The 25236-nt window shown below is 41.5% G+C and overlaps 3 protein-coding genes and 1 long non-coding RNA gene across 4 annotated transcripts in view; all 4 read left to right on the top strand.

Annotated features, from left to right (window-relative positions):
• Nucleotides 1-11119, top strand: part of LOC134489971 (collagen alpha-1(VII) chain-like) — a 50827-nt gene extending 39708 nt beyond the window's left edge. Inside the window, exons 29-37 of the mRNA XM_063292848.1 lie at nucleotides 89-258; nucleotides 1168-1203; nucleotides 2587-2613; nucleotides 2717-2796; nucleotides 4153-4245; nucleotides 4882-4953; nucleotides 7013-7048; nucleotides 7128-7181; nucleotides 11062-11119. Of these exons, the coding sequence (XP_063148918.1) occupies nucleotides 89-258; nucleotides 1168-1203; nucleotides 2587-2613; nucleotides 2717-2796; nucleotides 4153-4245; nucleotides 4882-4953; nucleotides 7013-7048; nucleotides 7128-7181; nucleotides 11062-11119 (626 nt within the window). The remainder of the gene's footprint in view (nucleotides 1-88; nucleotides 259-1167; nucleotides 1204-2586; nucleotides 2614-2716; nucleotides 2797-4152; nucleotides 4246-4881; nucleotides 4954-7012; nucleotides 7049-7127; nucleotides 7182-11061) is intronic.
• Nucleotides 11120-11497: 378 nt separating this feature from the next.
• On the top strand, nucleotides 11498-14900 carry LOC134489193 (uncharacterized). The gene is made up of 5 exons (XR_010067083.1): nucleotides 11498-11560; nucleotides 11832-11891; nucleotides 12374-12409; nucleotides 13246-13290; nucleotides 14864-14900. It is a non-coding gene; the product is annotated as an uncharacterized LOC134489193 (long non-coding RNA).
• Nucleotides 14901-17152: 2252 nt separating this feature from the next.
• LOC134489970 (collagen alpha-1(VII) chain-like) lies at nucleotides 17153-23609 on the top strand. The gene is made up of 13 exons (XM_063292847.1): nucleotides 17153-17224; nucleotides 17609-17644; nucleotides 18255-18287; nucleotides 18563-18634; nucleotides 19299-19358; nucleotides 19791-19826; nucleotides 20298-20378; nucleotides 21117-21152; nucleotides 21531-21575; nucleotides 22183-22254; nucleotides 22343-22387; nucleotides 23437-23463; nucleotides 23553-23609. The coding sequence occupies exons 1-13, from the start codon at nucleotides 17153-17155 to the stop codon at nucleotides 23607-23609; spliced, it is 672 nt and encodes a 223-aa protein (XP_063148917.1).
• A 355-nt stretch (nucleotides 23610-23964) lies between these two features.
• The window catches only part of LOC134489969 (collagen alpha-1(VII) chain-like), a 59007-nt gene continuing 57735 nt past the window's right edge, over nucleotides 23965-25236 (top strand). The window contains exon 1 of the mRNA XM_063292846.1: nucleotides 23965-23997. Coding sequence (XP_063148916.1) covers nucleotides 23965-23997 — 33 coding nt within the window. The remainder of the gene's footprint in view (nucleotides 23998-25236) is intronic.

The following is a 25236-nucleotide window of genomic DNA, read 5'->3' as shown; positions in this document are numbered from 1 at the left end:
CCAGCCTCTTCACCTGGACTGCACCATCTCCAGTGAGTAATTATTACATGTAGGGCCTCCATTGAGTTCCCTTCTGTGGACCTTGCAGGAATCCAGGTTCTAGCAGTGGGGATGGAAGGGGCTGATCGTGACCAACTGCGTCGCCTGGTGACCAATGAAGAATCACGTAATGTTTTCTTTGTGCAAGATCCAAACGATTTGCCAGAGATGGAAGTGGGGCTTGCCAGTGCCCTCTGCAGATCATCCATCACAGACAGGGTAAGGCACTGCTCATGCAGCCGAGGACAGGGATTGCCTGCAGTTCTCTGAGCACTTGAATAGATCCAGCAGTGGTGGGAGGTAAATAAGAACACATATGACAGAGCACTTGCCTCTGGCGTTCAGGTAGCCCTTGTGTACAGAAGGCGTGTTGAAGCACAGTGGCTTCTGTTATTTGCAGGACGCCCAGGATTTCTTCTACAGGTTGAGAACAGATAGATTTGCAAGAGGTGGGAATTCCTGCTGTGTGCAATAACCACTTGCTGATCCTGTTACTGTACATGTCCTATCCTACCAAGGTGTAAAAAGTACTCTACCACTGTCCTCTTCACTGAGGTTTCTGATGAAGTAACTTTCTCTTCACCTCTTCACAATTGTAATAAACAGGTGGCTTATCAAGGCCAGTCTGGCCTTCATGTAGCTTGCTGACCTCTCCAACCCACTCATCTGATCGGCCATCTTCTGACTGGCAGGCACTGGTCTCCCTTTCAATAGCATTCACAGGAGAAAAGCCTCTTCTCCTCCCCCTCAGCCTCAGCCCTCCTTGGTACAGTTTTCTTGCCACCTAAGGAAACAGGAACCTTGTTAAAGGGACTGTGCGCAGATATAGGTTTTAGCCTCATTTTTTTCTAGTCCTCCTGAGGATCCATGTGGGAGAGAAGGGAAATAGATTTGGTAGGTGGGCAAGCGTGTGCTTGTGTGTTGTGTTGCAGCCTCGAATGGGCTCATCAAGAGCCTATGTGGTGACCCAACAGAAAACCTTCCCCTTTATTTCTATGAACTCCAGAATACATTATTATTTAACGCGTGGCCTGAGTCTAAAGCCTAGCCCCTAATGTGTAAAGGTTAGCATTATAGTTATCTCAATGCTCAGCTTTTTATTTCTTTGTTTCTTTCTCTCTTTCTCAGCCTAGACCAGAGCCCTGTGCTGTGCAGTGCCCTCAGGTAAGTCGCTGACAATTACTCTGCACAAGACTTCTACTCATAAACAATATGTGTTCCCTCGGGTAGCAAAGGAAAGACAGATTAGAAACAAGGGAAAAAAGTCAGGGTCATTGGAACCTCCCTTTTGTAAAAATGGGAGAAATTTCTCTGTTATGGCAAGGTTGCCCCATCTTGTTTTGTTTATGAGATACCTTTTAGGCCTTTTTTTTTTTTTTTAAGAATATTCTATTGTTAAGAGTATTTATTGAACAGTTACTGCTTTTAAAAATGGGTACACTGCCAGGATTTTCCAGGGCAGCTTATAATAGACTAAAATGACCAAATAAAATTCTAAATCATTAAAATATGAAACATAGTAATTAAAATATGACATTAAAACTATAAAGCAATAAAAATGGCAGTAAAGCTCTCTAAACAGAATATTCATTTAAAATTGACGCACACTATTTGCCACACCTCAACATGATAAGGCCACCTGGAACAGGGCCTCCAAAGATGATCTCAGTTTATGGGCAGGAGCAACAGGAAAAAATATTCCACCAGATATTGTGAGCCTGAACTATGAAGGGCTTTAGAAATTAATACCAGCACTTAGCCTTTAGGGCCACAGCATCAGCAGAATCTCCAATCTGTTTCAAATTCCCAATATCAAATAAAAGCACTAAAGATTTGTTGTCGAATAGATACTGTACATGCCTGAAGAGACAAATAATTCTTACAGTTATTCACAATTCCTCCCCATGGTATTATTGGAAGATTATTCAAAGCACATATACTAAAAGGGAAGCAGAGAATAAAGTGGTCCTTGTCTTCATTAAAACCCATAGTGGTTTTCCCCAAAGTGCAGTCCTCTGTTGCATCTCCCCTTTTGGTGTCCTTCTGTTGCCGTAGGAAAGTCCTGCATCCTGGACACTGACATCATCCAACCCTAGAGGCCTCTGAAGGGGAGGGTGAGATATTTATGTCTGGCTTGAGGCAGTCCCCAGAGAAGCAGAAGCAACAGCACAGCAGTCTGCAACCACTGTCACTCAGATTTGCTTTTTCTATTAAATAGTGTAGCATAGAATTGGAGGAATCCAACTCTAAGAGATACTCAAAAAGAGCTAAAGGAAAACATATGTAGCCAGCCAGTGATACTTAGCCTGGTCAATCTAGATAGAAGAGGGAAAGAGAAGAACATCGGGAGACTTTCGTGGGAAGATTTCTGTTCTGAGTTGGTCGTATTCTGTAGGGCGATCCCAAAACTCTCTTTGGTAACTGTGGGACAGCAAGATAGACTTCCTACACATTCCTAATTTAAGCCAATTAAATGAATATATTTGAGGTATCCGTACCTTCCTGAAGATCATATAGTCAACCCTACTATTGTCTCTTTTCCTGCAGGGTGAGAAGGGTGAGCCAGGTGAGCCTGTGAGTATCTGAGATTTATTGTAGAAGGAGGTATATGGGATTCTTTTAAGGGAAAATATGGGTTATTCTTTGGGAACTGACCATTTATTTCTAATTTTTGCAGGGGCAGAAAGGACAAATGGGACTCCCTGGCCCTTCTGGAGATCCGGTAATGTCTGGCCTTCTTGGGAAAAATTCTGTGATGTGAAATAGGCTTGGTCTTATTTCTTGAGCTCTGTTAGTTTGACTGGACTGCTCCTGGTTTGGACAAACATATATTTAAAACCACTGGCAGAACCTCTCTCAAAATTTCAGAGAATTTCTGCTCTACTCAATTCACCAGAAGCCTTAAATAATGTAAACTTTCCTAAGTTTGAGATTAACTCAGTGATTTCATAATTTATTTAGTCTCACTGGTTCAAAGTTTATCACAGAAAGTAGATTTGAAGACTCGAAAACATTGCAGATGATAATATTGGAGTGACCTCTTCAAATAGTAATTAGCTTTCTAGAGATTCCTGGCCTACTCCATTTCCCTCAGACTCCTTTGTCTTTCACCAAACTGTGTAGATACCAATGGCCGCAGCAGTCTTCTTCCAAGTTTAGGTGTTTCCAAATTGCATGATTTTTCAAGGAGGATTTTTTAGTTGACTTCATTGTTATCCCAGGAAGGATTTTTTTTGAGTTCCATTTCATACCATCAAAGAGGAATTTAAAACTATTCATTAGGCTGGGTCTCTGTTACCTTCTGTTAAAACAGAATAGCATTAGTGAGGTATACTCGCTACTGTACCATTTCATTTCAAAACAGGAAAAAATGTTTTTCCTCATCCACTTGTTTCTACAAATATAATTTATAAATCTGATAAAATATTGTTTAGCATCACCTAAAATGAAACCGTCTTGAAGCAAAGATTCCAAACTTTTGAACTCTATGGATATTAAAGTAAGACAGACATAATTTCAGCAGCGTCTTCCATAGGAAATCAGTCTAGTTGTTCTGAGGATGAGACTCAGTGGAATCTCTTTTGTTTAGAATAGATTGGCTGAAATTTCAGTCATGAAGTAATTTCATTCCTTATCAGAGTATGTGTACATACATTAGCCATACTTGGTGTCAATCAAAAAATCAAAGGAAATCCATTGGTACTGTATATAACCCCTACCCCCAAAGACAGGATAGTCTTCCTAAATCATAAGAAATATGAAAGACAATTTAATATGGCAGCCAATAATTAACTATGAGATATAAAACTGATAGCGATTTTGATGCCAAGAAGCTACAGAGCGTATAAAAGAGGGCTTTTGCTGTAACAATATCGTCTTACTCACCTGGTCACAAGGAAACTGAAATGTTACCCCTTAAAATGAACTGTATGTTGGCAGATGTTTCTTTTTCCTGCCTCCTCCCCTTGAGATTTCTAGTAATGCTAACTACTATTCCTTCATTTTACCAAAGGTTATATCCATCAAGGATACTGGGAACTTAATAGGTATAGGAACACCAGCTATAAAAAACAGAGGGTACCTAATAATAAAATGATTCTTTTTTCCCCTTAGGGACGCAATGGGATCCCAGGTCCTCCAGGTCCAGTGGGACCTCGGGGTCCCTCAGGTGGTGCCATTGAGAGGCAGGGTGAAAAGGGAGAGAGGGTGAGTTCTCGCAGCATTAATGTAGTCTGAATGAAAGAGAAAACCAAGTGCCAAATGTTACAGAATTCCTCTTTAAAAAGAGGAATCCTCTTCTCTATCAGACTTATTGAATGTTACATCATTAGTGAATTCTTGTACATGCATCTTTTAAGCTATATAATACTTCTACTAATGAACCTCCATTTTTTAAGCTTTCTGCCTTCCTTTGTAACGTGTGGTTTAGCTCTCTTGCTTAAGTCATCTGGAACTATTTCTTCTGCAATTCTCTCTCTCTTTGCTGTTCATCTGCAACTGCTTGGGAACATGTGGTTTGGATCTCACTGATACCTTGGTGAGTAGCAGGTCTTCTGTTATGTGAAGAGTGGCATTTTTGGCTGCAGCCCTAGATTAACTTACTTTTGATGCACGTGACATTTTGGCATCGTCATGGCTTTCATTAGATACCTGTGCAACCTTTTCCTATCTGGTCCCTTCTGGATTTGTTTGACCCTTATCTCCAGACCACATGGTGAAGACACTTGGAATGTGGGGGAGACTGAAATATATTGCGGGGTTTTTTTTATGCCTGTGATTTTGATTGTTAAATAAAAATAATCTCTGCAAAGAAACGTCCTTAATGTTTTTCTTTTCTTCCAGGGATTTCCAGGAGCAGATGGAGCACCAGGGAATCCTGGCCGTCCTGGCAGCGCAGGTCCTCCTGGTCAGGCAGTAATTAAACTGTTTATCATTTTGCCATGTATCATTGCATGCAAATACATTCCCATTTCCTATAATGCTTTGCTGTAATTGAGACACTGTCTGCACCATCAGTTTGAACCTTTGAATTACACATACTTTTTTACCTAACATTTTTTTCATCATGGTCATGGTGAAACATACAGTTCTGTTCTTATGCAGAAACCAAACTTTCTAGAACTGAAAGGTTTTTGTGGAAAGCTTTATATAGTTAAACATGGATTTGGGTTTGACAGCACAGTATTGTGGCTTCTCCACCACTACAACTCTGTACTATTTGAAAGGTGGTACAAGGAGCAAATTATCACTCCTTGTGACTCATTTGCTTTGGGGAGAGTCACATGATGAAATCTTTTCCCCATTACCAGTCCTTTACCAAACTGGCCAGGAGGAATTCTTCTCATTTCAATGCCTTTTTGTGAAAACAGACCCTGTACATCTGACTTTCCAGCTCAGAATCCTCTGAGTCCAACTAAAATCCTTTGATTTTAGATATATACCCTATTTTCTAGCATTAAATTCTCATATCTGCAGAGTAGGTTTTCCTGGACCTATGCAACTGCCCAGTCTGTCCTAAACTTACTGTATTTGCATCCATTGGTTAGTATCCATTTATTTGAAGGACACTCCATTCCATATCTTTATAGCCCTTCAGCACCTCGCAAGATTTCTAGTTCTATATATTGCCTTTTGACTTAGCTATAGTATGTTGCAGTTTTACTTAGTTTATCATGGCAATTGTCCCCTTGGAAAGTTTGTCTATCCTTACTTAGTTGACTGGCTCCTAATTGCCTGCTCAAGATCATAGCTGAAGTCTGTGACATTGCTTTTACTCTCTCAGCACTTTCTGGCTTGAGATTTTAGGTCAACATGAGAAATCTCATCTGCTCCATTCTCAGGCTCCCAAGCTCATTGGACTCTTGGTGGACATGTTTTGAAGGGTTGTCTTCCTCCCAAGCAACTGATTCCTCTGCCCAATTGATTCACACAGTCAAGAGATCAAACAGTTTTGGTTTGCTTCATATTTTGCCATCTTGGTGGTGTGACTTCTACCAACGCCATTAATGCATATTGCCCAGCTTCACATATATCCCCTGAAGGCTTGTTCTTAGAGGCAGTTCCATTCTTGACCTCATTTATGGAGCTCTCCCTCTCGAACCTAGTGAGGGGCATGTGTTTCTTTTCCCTATCCCACTCTATCACTACCACCTCAGGTGCTTCTGTCTTTAATTAGTGAACACATTGCAGATTGATTCAGAGGCTCTGTAAGTATATAGTATGATGGTCAAACTGAATTATGAGTCGACCAAGATCCCCTGCCCAGGTGGTATCAGAGGCTATCCTTTGTAGCTGCTCTGCAATAATATCTACTCCAAGAATCGACTAGATTTGCATTGTGGGCTTATCAAGCACTACAGGCTCAATGTTAATTCTCAGAGACCTGCAGTTTTCAGTAGAGTGGCTGTCCTAACAGCCAGGAACCACGCTGAGACGAGGAGTAGGTCTCTAGTGTTTTATTACTGCTACATTAGACATAAAATCCTAACAAACTGAAGAAGCGTGGGAAAAACCCAGACAGATAAACCCCGAAAGTTAAGGTGGGTCTGATCTGTGCCTCTTTGAATGGCTGCTTAACTCCTCAGTACTACGCATGCATTTCCCCCCCTGGATAGGGGCCCCTTCCTGCTCACCATCAGTACTCATGACAGTGGCCCTGGATTCCTTGGTTTTGTGACTGCATGAACCCAACTTCAGGTAACTTAGTATATCAGTCCTCCATGTGTGTGATTCCCTGAGACCACAGTGAAGATCTGGTTTCTTGTCTGTATCTGAGATACTTCAAGTAATCCAGCATTAAGTTCATATTCTAACCATGGCTAATGCTAGCCTAGTTTATTTAGTTCTGGGATTTATTTTCAAATATATTGCTTCATCTTATTCCTCACCTCTATTTTCTTATTCCCACTGTAGGAAAACAAGTCCTGTTCACTTTTTTTTTCCTCTCCCCCCCCCCCCCACTTTCTCTTCATAGGGCAGCCCTGGCCTTCCTGGTCTCAGAGGAATCCAAGTAAGTAAAGGTAATATATGCCATTAAACTCGTTACCAACTTAAGAATCATTTACTCCTCCTTATCTTTTGCATTGCAGGGGGAGCGTGGACTGGTTGGCCCAGTTGGGCCAAGAGGAGAGAAAGGTGAGCAGGTAAGTGGATCGTTGAGAGTTTAAGTAGGAAAAGGATCATATAGTGGCACTTTCCTGTAGTAGGATGTATAACCTTTCCATGTTAAGCTTGCCCTAGCTTCTCCAGGCACTCTTCCAAAGCAGTACTGCGACACCAGAGGTGCTGATGGGGAATCCTAATGATAAAGGGGGGGAATATCCTTGTCCTATATGTCTGAAAGTAACATTTGTTCTGGCATTATGAGAATAGAGATAACCACCTGGCTATAATCATAGCAAAATGATTTTTTGAGGGAGATAGATGGTGATGAAATTTGAAATATAAATAATTAATAAAATAAAATGGGAATAGAGGTTGGTGAGCAGAAGAAAGAAAGTCAAGAATATTTGTAAAGTACTTATTTCATGCTCTCAACTAAAAATCTGCTATCAGAATGGCATGATCATAATGCAGATAGAAAGCTTTGCTCTTATCAACATATCTCTATTTACAAGATGATACTTTATGTGCATTGGTTTCCATACAAATAATCACATTCAACTGAAACAAGATGTGGTGTTCAAAAAATATTGGGACTGTGATCCCTCATTTGGGAGTTGTCCAAAACACAGAGAGCACTAAGGCTATCTATCCCAGCTCCAACCCACTTATGTTAGAAAAAAATCTCAGCTTCATTGTAAAGCAGTTAACAATGGCAGGCTCTTAGGGTTCATGCACCTCCCATCTTAATTTCTCTTTTTCATGCAATTCTTAACACTTACCACGTTAAGGGGACGTGGTGGCACTGCGGGTTAAACCGCTGAGCTGCTGAGCTTGCCGATCGGAAGGTCGGCGGTTCGAATCCGCATGACGGGGTGAGCTTCCGTTGCTAGTCCCACCTCCTGCCAACCTAGCAGTTCGAAAACATGCAAATGTGAGTAGATTAATAGGTACTGCTTCGGCAGGCAGGTAACGGCGTTCCGTTTACTCATGCCGGCCACATGACCACGGAAGTGTCTACGAACAAACGCCGGCTCTTCAGCTTTGAGACGGAGATGAGCACCGCCTCCTAGAGTTGGACACAACTGGACTTAATGTCAAGGGAAACCTTTACCTTTACCTACCATAAGGAAGAGTTCTGGTAAACTTCAAATGCAACTCACACTGTGTGACTTCTTTAGTTTATGCTTATAAAGATATTTCCATACTCCTCTTGACATCCTATTTATTTGGTAGAATATAATATATACTATGGAATAACAGGCTATGCTTCCATCCAGAGGAACTGGGACAGGTTCTTACTTAATTCCTAAGATGTAGCATGATAAAATAACGTTGAACTTTTGTCTTGGTCAGGGGGATCCTGGAATAACCGTAAGTGGAGGAGGTGGCCTTCCTGGCCGAAAGGGAGAGCCTGGCAACCCGGTAGGTGGCATCTTACAGGGAGCCCATTTGGTGTAGTGGTTATGGCCCCAGGCTAGAAACCAGGAGACCAGGAGTTCTAGTCCCACCTTGGGCATAAAAGCTGGCTGAGCAATTTTGGGCCAGTCACTTTCTCTCAGCCTAGCCACCACCTGGGTAGTTGTTTTGAGGAAAATAGGAGGAGGAAGGAGTACTAGGTATGTTCCCCACCTTGAGTTATTTATAAAAATAATAAAGGTGGATTTTAAAAAGTCTAAAAAAATGGGAGGGAGAAGGAAGAAAAAGAGATTGGAGGCAGGACTCCTAAGGAAATGGGGGGAATATCCTACACTACATGAAGTCCTCATGTATGTGTCATTTGCCATGTAGAAATATTCCTTTACAGCATTCCTATGGATATTTCACCACTTCTGGGCTCACTTTGAAACATGCACAGCAATCCTATGGATATTTACTTGGTCATAAATCCCCCTGTGTTTCCTGCATCTTTAACTTCCATAGAAGTGTGTATTGAACTGCAGGCTTAGCTTGGTACCTGCACCTTTGGCTGAGTAGCAAATGGGAACCCAATTCTTGCTAAGCATATCTTTCTTTCTGCCTCAAGGGAAGCCCTGGGACTCCTGGAATTCCAGGCCCCCGGGGTCCGTTAGGGGATCCTGGGCCAGCGGGACCTCGTGGGTCAGCAGGGCCTGCTGGCATTCCCATCAAGGTATGTGTTCCTCTTCCTGCACTGATGTTGTACTTTAGCAGTTGAAACCATTCATGCCCGTTGCTGAATATGAAGGCAAGCTACCCAGCCCCATCTATGTGCTCATAAAGATCCCTTGCATACATGCCTTCAAGCCCATTAATATTGCCCTTTTAGCAAACAGGCAAGGTAGCAGCTATTATCACTCATCTTTAACCTTCCTTCTCCTTGCAAAGGTACACTTTCTCTGGAATCAGCCACATGGAATTCATAGACTTATAGTGTTTTGTTCTTGGAACAGCAGTTCTGACCTAGCTGGATGTGTTCTGATGTGTTATGAAACAGGAACATTTCTGCTATGTCAGGATATCTCCAGTAAATTAGGAACTGCTACATATGTCTCTCCACCCCATATATTGCCTTTCATTACACCCATATCCATTGTCCCATGTGGAGGGTGAGCAAGATGGGTTGAACAACCAAATAGCAATAATTTTGGAAGCTTAAGAAAATGATAATGAACCCTAACTCTGTAACATAACAAGAACAACTTGCTCTGGACTATCTCTGGACCATATCTCTCTGCTCCAGTGTTTAGATAAGCTCTATAATTACATACTCGCTATATAGACTGGTCACTGTTTCTTCTTACCAAATAGTTGGGCTTCCTCACAATTAAGTTCCATGCTGAGCTGAATGCATATGCTTACATACGTGGTAATTTTTCTTACAGGGTGAGAAGGGCGACCGAGGGGAGAGAGTAAGTGATCCTTTTTTTTCCCCTGCCTGCTCTGCTTTTGCTGAGAAATCAGTCAGTGGTTCAGTTGCCAAACAGCCAAATGGTAGACCAAGAAGGTCTTTCAGTCAGAATGTAGGATTCATTTATCTATCCTGACTTCCCTGGAGGAAGCTCCCCTAAAGGCAGGAAAAGTTACATGACAGGGGAGCACTGCTGTGAATGAGTTTGAAGACTGTAATGTGTTTCAGGAAAGCAACAAAAGGACAAAGAGTTGTAGTACTTTGGCCTTTGGGGGTCTGTGGGCACATTTGGGGTGGCAAAAAGTTCCCAAATTAGCAGCTGTGAGGGACGTGGCCAGACACAAAATATATAACAGTCCTGTTCACTGTCTTCCTTGCTTAAGTCTGCTTTTCCCTTCTCCTCTAGTTGCTTTACTCTACTCTTCTTTTCTCTCTTTGCTCCATCCTCCCAACTCTGTTGTTGGTCTGCTTCTTCTGTCCTCTGTGGTTCTCTCTCTGGCTAATTTTCCCCTCTCTGGTAGATTTTTCTCTCTTGCTGCTTTTTTCTCCATCCTCTCCCTGGCCCAACCCCTGTGCTCTCTAGCAAGGGCTGGGGCTGATGGGGAGAGACGTTAGCCTCTTCAGCCAGAAGTCAAGCCTTTTGGGGAGCCCAATGCTGTCTGTCTGGATGATTAATGATTCCCAAAGGGCCAGGTCTTTGGGAACACAAACACCCTCAAATTGCCTTGCATAACAGTAATTCAGTTACAAGGTAATTCTGCTTTACAACTCTCTGCTTTGTTTTTATAGCAACTATTACATTTGCGGACAGTAATATGAAAAGGGAGTAAAAATAACCGGTCCTATCACCATGTCCAGGTACAGGATGTCCTTTTAGCTGCAGCAGCTCAAATTTCTGCCTCCACTGTTATTACTGAAACTGTCCTTTAAGATTTGGTTCCTTGGTTCCTTATGTTCCTGTACTTTTTAAATGTACGTTATTTTCCAAATGTGAAATGATATGAAATTAGGGATTTGCGGAAATCCAGAGCACACCTTGACTGTCTTTCTAGGGCCCTCCTGGATCAGGTGAAGGAGGTGTGGTCAGAGGAGAACCGGGTACTCCAGTGAGTACATTCTTTGCCATGTTTTAACTTTGGGACCACAGAAAAGGCTAGAATATGTAGGCCAAGATGAGATTTATATATGTAGATGTCGGTAATGCTTGAGAAACACTGGATGGGTATATGACATGTATCCAGAAGGAACAAGAATGACACCTGAAAGTATTTGTTCTTGCTAGATAATGCCTGTAAAACTTGCAAAAAAAAAAAGGATTTTAGTTTAAAATTAAACTCTGGGAAAACGTAATATATCTGAAACAAAAGTATTGCCATAAGAGACGACATCTGAATCTCCTAGAAAAATGAACAAAACCAGTAAATGACTGCTTAACTGCAAAGAACTAAAATTTGCCCTTTTGTGTTACCTGTGTTCTCCCCTCCCCAGGGTGTGCCTGGAGATCCTGGGCCCAGAGGAGCCCTTGGGCCTCCAGGACAAAAAGGTGATAAGGTAAGACAAGGATCTGTTCACTGACTGAAAGGATGAATGGAGCCTCCATGAACAAAATGAGCACTCTTTTTTTTTTTTTTGCTCCCATTCAAAATTCCAGATAGAAGCTTCCCATATTGCTGCGTCTGAGTAGAAGCTCTGTATCTGAGAACATGAGTCCAGAGTTATGCTGATACAAATTAATTTGGGCTGGAGATTCTATAGGTTTCACTTCCTGCTTTTAACCAGCAAACTTCCTTAAGTTTATTGTGGGTTTGCTTTATGCTTAAAGGGAGATGGAGAAGAAGGTTTTCCTGGGCTTCCTGGACGTCCTGGAGACCCTGGAGATCGGGTGAGTTTTGAGAAAAAAAAATCCCTCTTAATGTTCTTAAGAGCTATCAAATGGAAATCATTTCAACTTCAACTTAAATGAGTAAACTTTTAAAATACCACTAATCCAATAAAAGATGCACTTCAATTTTTCAGTATTTTTCCATACCTGGTAACATAGTGGCTAATAACAGGAACTGAGTCATTTTTTTATGTTGCTTTCACTTATATGCGTTAAGAAATATTAATTGATTGTGTATTATGTTTCATCTTTTGTTTGCTGCGCAAAATTCCATTGGTAGATTGGTGGCTATATAAATTTGTTAAATAAATTAAATAATAATATGGACAATAAACCAACACTAGGATTCCCAGTTACAGGCCATTATTTTCCCAATTTCTTTATTGAATTCAAAAGGAATGGCTAAATTGCTCCCAAGAGAGAAATATGTTTTGCTCACTACCCCTGCAAATAAAAAAAAATGTTCTTGCTATTGTGTTTAGGGCCCCAGAGGACCTCCAGGTGAACAAGGGATCAAGGTAGGTGTTGCTCAAGTGCCAGTGCTACATTTAGACTTGGAAGACTGAGCCCACACCACCCTTCTAAATAAGAAGGGTGACCACAGCTGCTGATGTCACTAATTTCTATACTGAATGAGATACTGGCAGTCCTCGCTTAACAACCATTCATGTAGTGATGGTTCGGACTTACAGTGGTGCTGAAAAAAACAACTTATGACCAGTCCTCACACTTACAACTGTCACAGTGTCCCCACAGTCACATGATCATGATTTAGGTGCTTGTCAACCAGTTCACATTTATGACTGTCGCATTGTCCTATGGTCATCTGATTGCCATTTTCGACCTTCCCGTCTGGCTTCTGGCAAGCAAAATCAATGGGGAACCATGTTATTTGCTTAACAACCACTTGATTCACTTAACACCTGCACTGATTCGTGTAATGACTGCCAAAGGTCATAAAATCAAGTTGGATTTGCTTAATGACCACTTCACTTAGCAACTGAAATTCCAGTTGCAATTGTGGTTGCTAAGCGATGACTACCTGTAAGTGCTGCCCACACAGATCTATCTGTATGGAGTGGGCAGCTATTTTTGTTTCATTTTACTTTTGCTGCTACCTGTTTCTGGGGAAATTTTCTGCAGAAGGCTTAGCTAATGCATTGATATGGAGATCTGCTTGTTTTTTTCTACATAGGAAACTCTGATTCAGTTCCATTCTCCTGTGGCTAAGATTAGAGAGCCCTTAAAAAATAAACCTTTAATTTACAGTTACGGTTTTTATCCGTTCATGAATTATTTGTACCTTTTGATGCTTCTAATACTTGTTTTTTGTTTTTGTTTTCTCCTGTAATAGGGAGACCGTGGGCAATCTGGTGCACTTGGACCACCAGGAGAGAAGGTGGGATTTGGGTGGAGTAGTGCTGTTGAACTAAGTTCCTGTCAGTGATAGAAGATAGTATGCAACTGGTTTGGATCAAGTTTTCAAGTCAAGGGCTAACTTGTATACGTGTGAATTGCATAATTTGATTCCTTGTAACTTCTTATATATCAGGGACGCGGTGGCGCTGCGGGTTAAACCGCTGAGCTGCTGAGCTTGCCGATCGGAAGGTCGGCGGTTCGAATCCACGTGACGGGGTGAGCTCCCGTTGCTAGTCCTAGCTCCTGCCTACCTAGCAGTTCGAAAACATGCAAATGTGAGTAGATTAATAGGTACCGCTTCGGCGGGCAGGTAACGGCGTTCCGTTTAGTCATGCCGGCCACATGACCACGGAAGTGTCTACGGACAAACGCCGGCTCTTCAGCTTTGAAACGGAGATGAGCACCGCCCCCTAGAGTCGGACACGACTGGACTTAATGTCAAGGGAAACCTTTACCTTTAACTTCTTATATAACAATTGATGGCTGGTTACTGTAGTTTACACAAAATGCTAAGTTGTGATGTGGTTTGCTTTTGATTCAATGAGATATGTTCGTCCAATCAAAATGACTTACTGAAGGGGCCACTACGGCTTACTCAAACAATTCTGTCTTAGCATTTCTGTAAGCACATCAACTATATCAACTGCCCTTTTTCAAATGGAATGATAGGAAAGCTATTCCTTCTTATGTTATTTGGAATATCTTTTACCTTGTGTTAGCTCTCTTGATGCTACAGTCTTCAAGTGATAAACATTCATGCATTAATAGTCCAATCTACTGTGGTGGTTCACCATTGGAAGTCATCTGAGACATGGTCCCAGTTCCTTCCTCTCATAAAAGGAATATTGGTTTATTTATTTTCAGGATTTATACTTCGTTTTTCTACACAGTGATTCCTAAGGCAATTTTTGGTACAGCCCCATACACATCTTAGCAGCTCTTCTTCGAAGGATAGCAGAGGCTAGAGGGTGTTTCCGTTTGTTCTAGCTACAGCTGACAGCTGGAATCAAATATTCTTTCTGGTTGGATGTGGAAAACAAGTTCTGGCAGTTGCTATTTGTCTGGCCATCTTGGTCTTCCCCTTGCAAAGAGGGGGATAATACAATCTGATTGGGACTATTTGACTACTGCAGCCATTACTAATAACTACACTGGTTGACAATACTGTACCCAATATTTTAAGCTTCTTTCTTATAACAGCTGTAATCTTACATGAGATTTTGCAAGATTTGGTGATCTCTCCCAGGAACTTCCAAGATTTCTTCCATTTCATGAGAGCTTATGCGATCTCAGATTCTAATATGGGTTCTCATGTGAGTGTGCTATAGCTACTCTGTTCCTATGGTGACCATATGAGAACAAGGTTGGCATGCTCCAAGTTCCATCAATTAAACTATGCATCTGTCTGGACCCCAGAAGCATGCTTTCTCTGTAGCAGCACCTGCCCTCTGGAATGACATTCCCCCGAAATTCAAATGGATACTGGCTGAACACTTTGGCACTTTAATTTGCCTGAAATGTACTTTTTTCAAAATTTACTTTTACTCTTCTAGGGAGAGCGTGGATTGCCTGGCCCTGAAGGAGAGAAGGTATATATATTCATTCTGAATTGATCGCATTATATCCAAGGAGTAATTTAATCCAATTAGTAATTTGGACAGGCTTCTTTGGAAAAACCAGCATGGTCTAGTGGCTAAAAATTAAGATTTGGACTAAGAAAGCTTTGGTTCTCGGCCTAAGTTATATGACAGGTTTGTTCAGATGATAAAATGAGGAACATTTCATGTAAACTACATGTTTATGGTATTTTTTTGTTTCTTTTAGGGAGAACAAGGTCCCACAGGCCGTCCTGGTCCATCTGGCAGAGATGTGAGTGTGGGAGTTTTCTTAATAACTCATAATGCTGGAAAATCTAGACATAAATCAACAGTTTCTATTTCTGGGGAATAGAAGTGTTGACTGACTGTTTGGAGTTATTAGTCAAATATTATTGTCTATCTGGGAGCAATTCTACCCCTCCCATCTCTCTTTTTGAGTGCTCAGAGGTGATTTGGTGAGTCAAAGAGGAAGCAATTGGAGGAGAAGTCAGAGAAACAATAAAACATGTTGAACTGTGTCTCAATTTGCTATACTAAAGGTTGAAGCTATTGTTTTGGGATAAAGGGCTGTATTGGACAATTGCAAATGATGGTGAGATAGTATGGTTTGTAATGGAGAAGTGGAAGATGGACATTGTTTTCTTCTGCAAACTTTTTTTCTCCCAGAGATTTCAAGCATGTTTTGTTGTTTCAGAAGAAAAACAGGTAGGGACCCAGAATGATTTCCAAGAGGAATCAGTGATTGTAGGAAGAATTGATCATACTTCTTACTTGATACTTCTCCACTTCAAATTACTTCCTACTCTTTCCCATCAATTGCAGCTTCTCAGCAGACAGGTTTCTAGATCTAGGTTCATCTAAAATTCAGGGCCAAATTCAGGGCCAAATCCAAGAGAATTATTGCCCATAAGTGACATCAAAAAACGGCTGCAGTTCAGTTGTAGAATAATAAAAACATACGAATCAATCGAAGCGAATATTTGTAGCTCAGGGTTGAACTGTGGAGTCCTTGGCGCTCTCTGAGCCTTGTTTTCTTGCAGACGTTTCATTGCCAGACTAGGCAACATCTTCAGTGCGAAGAGGGAGTGGGCCTTGCTCTCAGTTTATATACAGTGGCTTGCCCTGCTTGTATTGGGGGGGTGTTGTTCTCTCCTTGGGAGTTCTTTGATTGGGCTGTAGTTTGCTGCTTGGTTGATTGCCTGAGTTACTAGTTCTTTGATTAGGGTGTATTGTGCTGTTTGATGGTTCATCTTGTGTTAATCCTAGTGTTGATTTTTGCATATCTGGGTGTTGAATGCTGGCAAGGGAGTGTACTGGTCTTTTGGCTTTTCTATTGTCTCTTTTGAATGGTGTGTAAATGTTGTTTACCTCTATGTGTCTGTTGATGGCTGCTTTGTCTGAGTGCCAGGCTTCCAGGAATTCTCTGGCATTTTTGGATTTGGCTTGGTTTAGGATGCTCACAGTTTCCCAGTTGAAACTATGGTTGAGTCTGTCCATGTGTTGTGAGATGAAGGAGTTCTCGTTGTGTCTTCTGACTGCCAGTTGGTGTTCGTGGATGTGCTCTGCTAGTCTTCTGCCTGTCTGTCCTACATCGTGGCTGTTACAGTCCTTGCACTGTATGTTGTAGATGACTCCTGTTTTTTCTTCTTGGGCTACTGGGTCTTTTGGGTAACTTAATATGTTTTGAAGAGTTTTAGTTGGTTTATGTGCTACTGTGATGCCATGTGGTTGTAACAGTCTGTTGGTGGTTTCTGAGATGTTTCTGATGTATGGCAGTGTTATCCTTTTCATAGTGGGTTGGGTGGTGAGGCACACATATGAATCAATTTGAATCCTGTCATTACTCAGGTGCACTCTTTCCTGTCTGTAGTATCCCTCAATAAGGACTCTTCCTAATCTTGGCCAATGATTCAGCCTTTATTTACCTAGCTGTGAATTCAAGAACACATGGTTATTCCAAATAATAACTCTTTCCCTCTCTCTCTCTCTCTGATTTTTGGAATAGGGCTTACAAGGAACTCCTGGATCTAGAGGAGAACAAGTAAGGATTCTTAGACCTATTGCAAATGCTCTAATTTATATTGGAGATGAGCTTACATAGCAGGGTTCTTGAAGCTGAAAGGTGTTAATAATGTGACCTGTCATTCCTCTTTCTGTAGGAACAATATTGCTTAATAGTTGGGTACCTATGTTGCTTTTGACTATTTCTGGTTGCACTAATACTATGTCCCAGTTCCTATTACTATGAAATTGGCTCAGATTTATCAGTCATATGGAGTACTGACAAACATATCTGATGAGCCACAAATTGTGCAGGTCTGGCCTATAGAGTTCTGAATGGCTGGCATGTAGCTCTGGTGAACACAGCTGAGACACTGCTTTCCTGTATTCAGAGCTTACTGAGATAACAAATTAACATGAAATGACCCGTTCCCACACAACAGTGTCAAATACTATGGATTGAATTAAATTCTACTCTCAGATTCCTGAGAATCCAGCTCATTGTTCATAATGAATCAACTCTTAGTAAAACTAGGATGTGGTCTTACTAATGAGCAAAGAGAGTGAAGCTACAGTGCTTTGCTTGATGCAAAGAGCTTAGAAAATCATCAGTGGGGATCAATTGTGGCAAACCCTTATGGGAAGACTTAAACATCTTGGGCTGCTCAGACCCTTTTCCTGTGTCACCTTCTTCCCTAGGGAGAGAGAGGAGAGCCTGGTATACCCGGTCAGCCGGTAAGTGTCCTATTGTAAGCAGCCATCATGAACAGCTAGTGTGGGTAAAACACCTTCCATCTTCATCCTAGTTTTCTTTTTCTGGTTGCGTGATTCCTAATCTAGAAAAGGCTGTAAAGATGTAATCAGTTATTCTTTTGCAAGGCAGTTTTACCTAAACTTCACTTGAGCACAGACATTTCATGTACATCATATAACTAGTAGCCCAGTTGTATTTCCTGTACATCAAAGACGAGGAACTTGTGGACAGTTCAGAATTCACCAATCCACAGTTTTCGGCCTTCCACAGCATTGGCCATACTGGCTGAGCTGTAAGTACAGTGACGTTCATTTGGAACCCGCTGAGTCTTCTGTGGGAGACATGATCATTACTGCATGAGGGGAAGAACTGACTAAAGCCCATTATACCATAATTTCTTCTTCATCTGGTCAAGTCAGTTGGCTGATGGAGAACTTAATTATCCATCCGCTCTGAAATAGCTATGTTCATATACAGTAGCTATTTGTGCATAGCCCATAATGGTGGATAGGAAGTGCCTTTTGCAAGTCTGCATTTCTGGAATACGATCTGAAAAGGTCTGAACAGTTATCTTTTTTATATCTCTTCTAGGCTTCCAGCCTTTCAGGAATTAAAGGCGACAAGGTAACTGCACAGGAACAAATCTTGTTACAGATGTGAGGAATATATAGTGTAGTGTATCCTATTTTAATTTATATTGGTTATAGTAGGGGAGCTGGCTTGAAGAAATTGTTTTAAGAGACTATTGTGGCTCTCCTTTTTCCAGTAATTTGATTCCTGTAATTTGATAGCAGTTTAGGAAAAAGCAATGCTTAATTTACATGTATCATACGGGAAGCAAGAGTACTGTCATGCCACTGTGGAGCATTGAAATTGTGATTCTGTTTTCTTCTTTTCAGGGAGAGAGGGGCACTGCAGGACCTGAAGGTCCACCTGGACCTAGAGGAGATGCTGGGGACAAAGGAGAACGTGTGAGTGTCCTTGATAATCAAGGTTATGGAGAGATATCATAACATACTGATTATAAAAATGCAGCCTGATAAACTTGGTTTCTTTTCCTTCTAAGCAGCAAACTGAGATGCTGACTGCTTCAAATACTGTCAGGGCTTGTTTTCACTTTTAGGTGTAGCCTGGTATTACCTTATGTGACCATCTGCCTTGGAGACCAAAAGTAAGGACCAGGCTAAGATGGCTGTGAAAGTTACAGTTGGCTTCTGTGATGGAATGAGGTGATGGCTCTTCTCTGATTGAGTGGAGAATATATTTCTACTTTCCAAATCTGGCCCTTCAGACTCAACTGATAAAAAAATATCTCTGCCACCATTTCATCAAATCTTTCACCAGACCATATTTCAGTTCACTGTTGAATATCATTGTTAGATCCTTCCAATCAGGCAAAATTTCACTAAAAGTTAAAGCTCTGGTTTCCCCCCCCCCCAAAAAAACCCCTTTGTGCTGTGTGTTGATTCAATTTCTCTTCATTACAGAACATTTTCCAGATCTTCTCAATATCTGTGAAGCTGATCTTAAAGATGATATCTTACTAGTAATACATGTATATAGATATACATATATGCATATATGACATCCTTATAAGTGTTGCTATTCTGAATTTGTTTTTTTACATTTTTTCAGGGGACTCCTGGTTTCAGTGTCTCTGGCCCACCTGGCCCAAAAGGAGAACAAGGAGACCCAGTGAGTCCTAAATTCATGCCAGCTGTACATCTTTAAGACTCTGTTGATCTCTCTCTTTTCATTGAGAAGGGGAAGGGATCACTGTAGAATAGGCCACAAGTCTCCCTAGTTGTATTCTGATTTAATGAGCTGACATCAGTGCAGTGCTTTAGCTCCTAGCTCTATCAGGCCTAATAAAAGAAGGCTCACATATCACTTCTTGTACAAATAGCAGATATGGGCCAAGTCTGTCATGCATTCACTACAGAATACAAAGCAGTGCATGTATCCTTGCAGCAATTAACAGATAATAAAGCTCTGCTCTTTTCTCATGGAGTTTCTTAGTCCTTGCCTAAAAGTATGTGTGCAACAGCCTTCCTTATGCAGAAGTCTCAGTTTTCCCAACTTAATCATTTGAACCACAATAATTAACTGTATTCTTTTTTCCTTCAGGGGATCACTGGACTGACTGGCAAAACTGGCCCAAAGGTGACTACTGTACATTGGAGGAAGGGAGCAAAAGGATGTTGATTGGGCTCTGGGCTAGGTGGGTGGGTCTTATATGGGTATGGTAATGAGATATAACCAGTCTTGGGTAGAGTGACATTCCTCTTGAAGGGCTAGGTGGGCAGTTTGGGAGTGTTCTTCAAGTTTTTGCTACCAGGGAGGCACAGAGGTTAGCAGTAGCCAGACACATTACAATCTCTGGCTTCTACATCAGCTGTAGGTCTAGCTGAATGCCCTGGGTTCAGATTAGATTTTTATTAGATTATTGGCGGATGTTTTAGTAGGGCTGCTACTATCTATCCGTAATCAGATAGTGGGTCAAAGTGGGAGTAAAAGCCCCTTCTAACTTGCCCATGTTATTTCACTGAATGTTAGGTAGTAGCATTAGTTTGCTTCAGTACTCTGCTGTATTTGGTTTATTTTTTTCCTCCTTGGGATTATTTTCTTCCTTAGGGTGACCCAGGAGAGCCAGGGGAGAGGGGAGAGTCAGGAAGACCAGGTCCTGCTGGACCATCTGGCCAACGAGGAAAAGAGGTAGGAAAAGGAACAACCATATCTTTTGTTGGACTTGGGATCTAGTTAACATAAATATTCATTTATAAACCCATATCATCTTCTTTATTCTTTTAACTATATTTATATGTCAGTGGTACTGTAGCTATAACCCATCTTCAGTTAGAATGTAATCCAATGGATTCCATCACAAATACTATAGACTAACTGGTCTTGTAACTGGTTGAAAGTTCCTCAACCATGTCTTACAGCAGAATTGATAGTGCTGCAAGGACAGGGCTTCCCTGAAAACCTTCTAAGAGAATGCCATGGCAACATTAGCATATTGTCTTTGAGCTTCAGATGCTTTTGGGATCACGAGTGATCCCAAAACACTGGAGTAGTTTCTTCTCAAGTCACTAGAAGATAGACTCTTCCAATCCAGCTTGTTTAGCAGAGCTTATTTCCTGGAGGGTCAGGTGCATTTTCATAGGCATACATGTATTTACCTTGAGGTTGAGTGGCCATTTATAAGAAAGGCTGGAGCTTCAGCCTGCAGGGTACATCCTGCACTGAAGAGATTGCATGAAATTATTTCCATTCCATGGACCTGCAGAGAGATCCAAGGGTGGATTTCTAGCAAGCAGTTTCCTTTTGAAATGCTGACCTGTTCAGTTGCAATGGTAAGGGCACTGAGTGTATTCACAGACTGTGTATTGGGAATTGAAACACAGGGTGTGTGTAAAATGATAGAAGTAATTTCTCTGCTGTGGATTTTAGGGTGAAAGAGGTGACAAAGGAGAGGAAGGGACTCCTGTAAGTAACTGTCTCAATTTACCCACTTTGATGCTCTTTATTATTTACTTACTTACTTACTTACTTACTTACTTACTTACTTACTTACTTATAAAATTTCTATCACTGCCCATCTCCACACACCCCCAAGGAGGGACTCTGGGCAGGGCGGTTTACAATAAAAATAAAATGTAAAATTCAGTAAAAACTATAAATCATACATTAAAGATAAATATAAATGTAAGGTAAAAAGATAAAATGCAATAAAATCCAGATGGCAGTAATGTTCTACTTCAGTCCGTGAATATATAAGGGGCCATTCTAAGGCACTAGCCATCTCCAAGAATGACTATTCCCCTCCCCGCTTATTTCACTTACTGCTTTCTCTTTTTTCCGAAGGGTGAGCCAGGCCTACCTGGGAAACCTGGAGAGAAAGGTCAGCGGGTAGGTATCGCAGAAGCACAGCCCAAGGTGTTCTGTATAAAATGAGAAGAAGAACTATCAATAGTGTAGACACACAGAGGTTGGATAGCATGGCATTGCTGCAGTGCTCATTGCATGGGGCTGCCTTTGGAGGCCATTTGGAAATGGTATTTTTGAACTGATTATGTTTGCTGAGTTTATGAGTTTAAACATCACATTTAATATTTTTATGAATTAAACCTCTAGGCATCATCTTTGCAGCTTGGCAGTGCAATAAATAAATAAATGAAGTTCTTGTTGCCTGAGCCAGAGCTCTGAAGCTGAAGAATACTTTCCTCCTCTATAGTTCTTATCTGCATCTAGCTTGAAAGGTTGGGATGTTTGCATCAGCAGTGTGGATGGGCATTGCTCGCAGGGGATGAACCTATAGAGATTGAGCATTTATTACAATCTTCTAGTCCCATGATCTTGTATAAAGTTGAAGAATCCTAACTTCCCTTTGACTAATACATATTTTCTAGCATCACTATCTTTTCAAGTCCCATCCTTGACTAGCCACCTCCAAGAAGAGATGTATCCATATGAGAAATTATCAGATTTCACATTCATTTCTATTTTTATTTCACAGGGCCTGCCAGGCACCCGAGGTCTTCTTGGTGAGAAGGGAGACCAGGGGGACCCAGGTGAAGATGGGAGAAATGTAAGAGCTCATTCCCACTTTCAAATGGCATTGCAGAATTGACTGCCAAGCTTTCCCCTGTTTACAAAATTGCTCTTTTCTTTTACAGGGCAGTCCTGGACCACCAGGGTCAAAGGGTGAACGAGGGAGTCCTGTAAGTCACTAAGCCACTTTCAAAGAGCCTTTTTCTTACTGAAGCTTGTTCTATCCAGTCTAACTCTGCTATTTGGTCTCCAGGATGCTATATATTGAGACTGATAACAAATATAGAACCAGCATATTCTTTGAAGGTAGCCGTAGGCCTCTGTTTTCCTCTTAACCATGTTGCAAGGACTGAAGCTGCAAGTTGGGAGCAAGTGATTCGCAGGCAGGAAAGGACTGTTAGGTAGTAGAGATATTTAAAAATGTATAAAAAATAGACCTCTGCAAATTATTTGAGGAGATACTTCACTCACAAGCACAGAACCCCTCTGGATCCATCCTTGAAAGCATGAAGTACAAGTGCAAGAATTCACTTCTGCTGGGCAGGGCATAAGTAATGCTCTGTGGACCTCAAAGCATACCTCTCAGATGCCTGCCCCTGGTGAGGAACCCCAGCTCCAAGCGCCCACCCAGAGAGCAGCAGCTGAGAGCATGAGAGAGGGGAAACATGAGAGTCACACACCAGCTTCTTCTCTACCACTGTAGAAAAAAGCTACCTCTTTGCAGCTATCTAGTAGTCATCCAGATTTTTGTAACCCAGGCATGATATGCTTATTCTAGTTTACACAAAATGTGGAGGAAAACAAAAAAGGTAGAGTGTGACCAGCAACAATAACTGCTAGGCTCTGTTTGTAGCACTTGCTGCTGCTGAGTGACAGCTGACTCAGACGTGGCAGAGAAGGTAGCAATAGACACACTACCTAGTAGTAGACATGGCAGTGGTTGTCCCTCCCTCCCTCCAAGCTGCCTCCAAGTTTCTCCTGGAGTCCTGTACTTGGTTTACTATGTCTGAACTGAAAAAATCTGGGCAGTCACTGGACATTGCAGGAAAGAGATACTTGAGTGCTTCCCATGATTTGTACAGGCCAAATAAGAGCTATCTTTCCATCTATTAATGTGTATAATGTCATGCATAAGCTAAAGGAAACATATTACAGGCACTATAAAATTGCCACTTCATATTTTAATCTTTGCTCTTCTCTTGTCCTCTTTTCTCTGCAGGGAGAGCCGGGGCCTCCAGGCCAAGTTGTAAGTGCCACTTTTTTTATTTCCAGTATTTTGTTTTTAACTCTTGATTCTGCATGTTCCTGATGTACTACTTCTTTTTTGCTCTGCAGGTTGGTGTGGGGCCTGGAGGAGGAGGGCAAAAAGGTGAAAAGGTAATCCTGCTATGAAGTCCCAACATCAGTTTGGGTATGGCTGTAGAAAGATTACAGTCTGTGGATTGCAAGCACCTTTCTGGTAGAGAGAAGGCAAAACAGCACTCCCAGAAAGAGATGGTGCTTGAGAGGGCTTTTTTCCCCCCTGCATTTAATATAAAGGCTGTTTTTAAAAATAAATAGCATCACCTGAGAACAGAATAGCAGTAGTACAGATCACAGCAACTGGGGTGAGGGGTAGACCCTTTCCTGTACTGTTGCACTCCTAAAGAAAGTTGTCCTCTGCTATTTACACTGTGAGAGTTTCCTCTTTAACACTAATGGGGGTGGCCTTCCAATGCAAAAAAGTTAGAGCACAATAAGAAAAGACATGCCGGATCAGGCAAAAGACTTGTTTCCCATGGTAATCAACCAGATTGAGCCATTGTTATCCAGTAGCTGGTGTTTTCAATTATCATGCATGTGATCTGGTAAGAAGTTTGTAAACATCATTATGACTGTTGATTGATTGTTTTATCCTCCATGAACTAACTTACTTCCCTTTTAAAATCATGGAAATGTGTTGCCACCACTGCTTTTTCTCATAGTACAGGCCATATTTTAAGCACAGCTTTTAATTTATTACTGGTTCCTACAATCTAGCTCTCTATAGAGTCAGATTTTCTTCTATAATGAAGCCAGGGCATTCCACAGTGGGGTATCTCCACTCCACCTTTCTTTGGAGGCAAGACTAGAAACTTCTAACATAGCTTCCTATGTTAGCTCAGTTCCCAGTTCTGGACAGCACGCATGTCTGTGAGCTCTGCCAACCACCCACATGGTAGGATCAGTTAAATTGATTGAGCCTCCTTTTTTCTTCCCTTTTCCCTGTTTATTTTCCATTTGTGCTTCCGCATGATATAGTCACCATGGCCCACAATATCCCACACAGCAATTCAATATCTGTATTGGACAATCTCTCTCTCAGTTGGGGCTGAGTGAAGGGCTTAGCCTCCAGTGGTGCATCATTGTATCTTCTCATTTTGCCACATTGTTCCTCACAAATCACCTTAAATAGTGCCTCTTCCTCTTCCTCCCTTCATCAGAGGCCTACGCTGCCATGGAGGAAGATCCAGGCAACCAAGTCAAGGAGGGGCTCCAGGCCCCACCCCTGACTGCATATGACTTACATGATTTCAGGACCAGTCAGACAGGAGGAAGGGAGTTGCCCCTATATAGGGAAGACCAATGGCTCATTCCTGAATCCTCCAGATTTTTCCAAAAATCAAACTTCCCACAGCTTCTCAAGAAAATGTAGCAAGACTCTGAATTGACCAAAACCCCACCTTTCAAACCCAGACTGAAGAAGCTGCTTGGACAAGCAGCGAAACATTTCAACCAAAAAGAAAGAAATCCAGTTGCCATGACTCAACCTACAAACAATTCCACCTGGATGACTGAGAATCTTCATCAACGTATTTAATCTAGTATATACCAACACCATTCACTATATTCCCTCCATACCTTTCTATCTTCGCAAAACTTTGTACTATGTCCACACATCACTTCATACATTATTTTTTGTTCTTTCAACTCCTGACCTCACCTGTGCTTTTGGGGATATCATCAACTCAACCCAACCACAACTTTCTTGGTTGCCTTC

This window comes from Candoia aspera, chromosome 2, assembly GCF_035149785.1.
Source record: "Candoia aspera isolate rCanAsp1 chromosome 2, rCanAsp1.hap2, whole genome shotgun sequence".
NCBI lineage: Eukaryota > Metazoa > Chordata > Lepidosauria > Squamata > Boidae > Candoia > Candoia aspera.
Note: the sequence above shows the minus strand (reverse complement) of the source record. Positions and strands in the feature narration are given on the sequence as shown.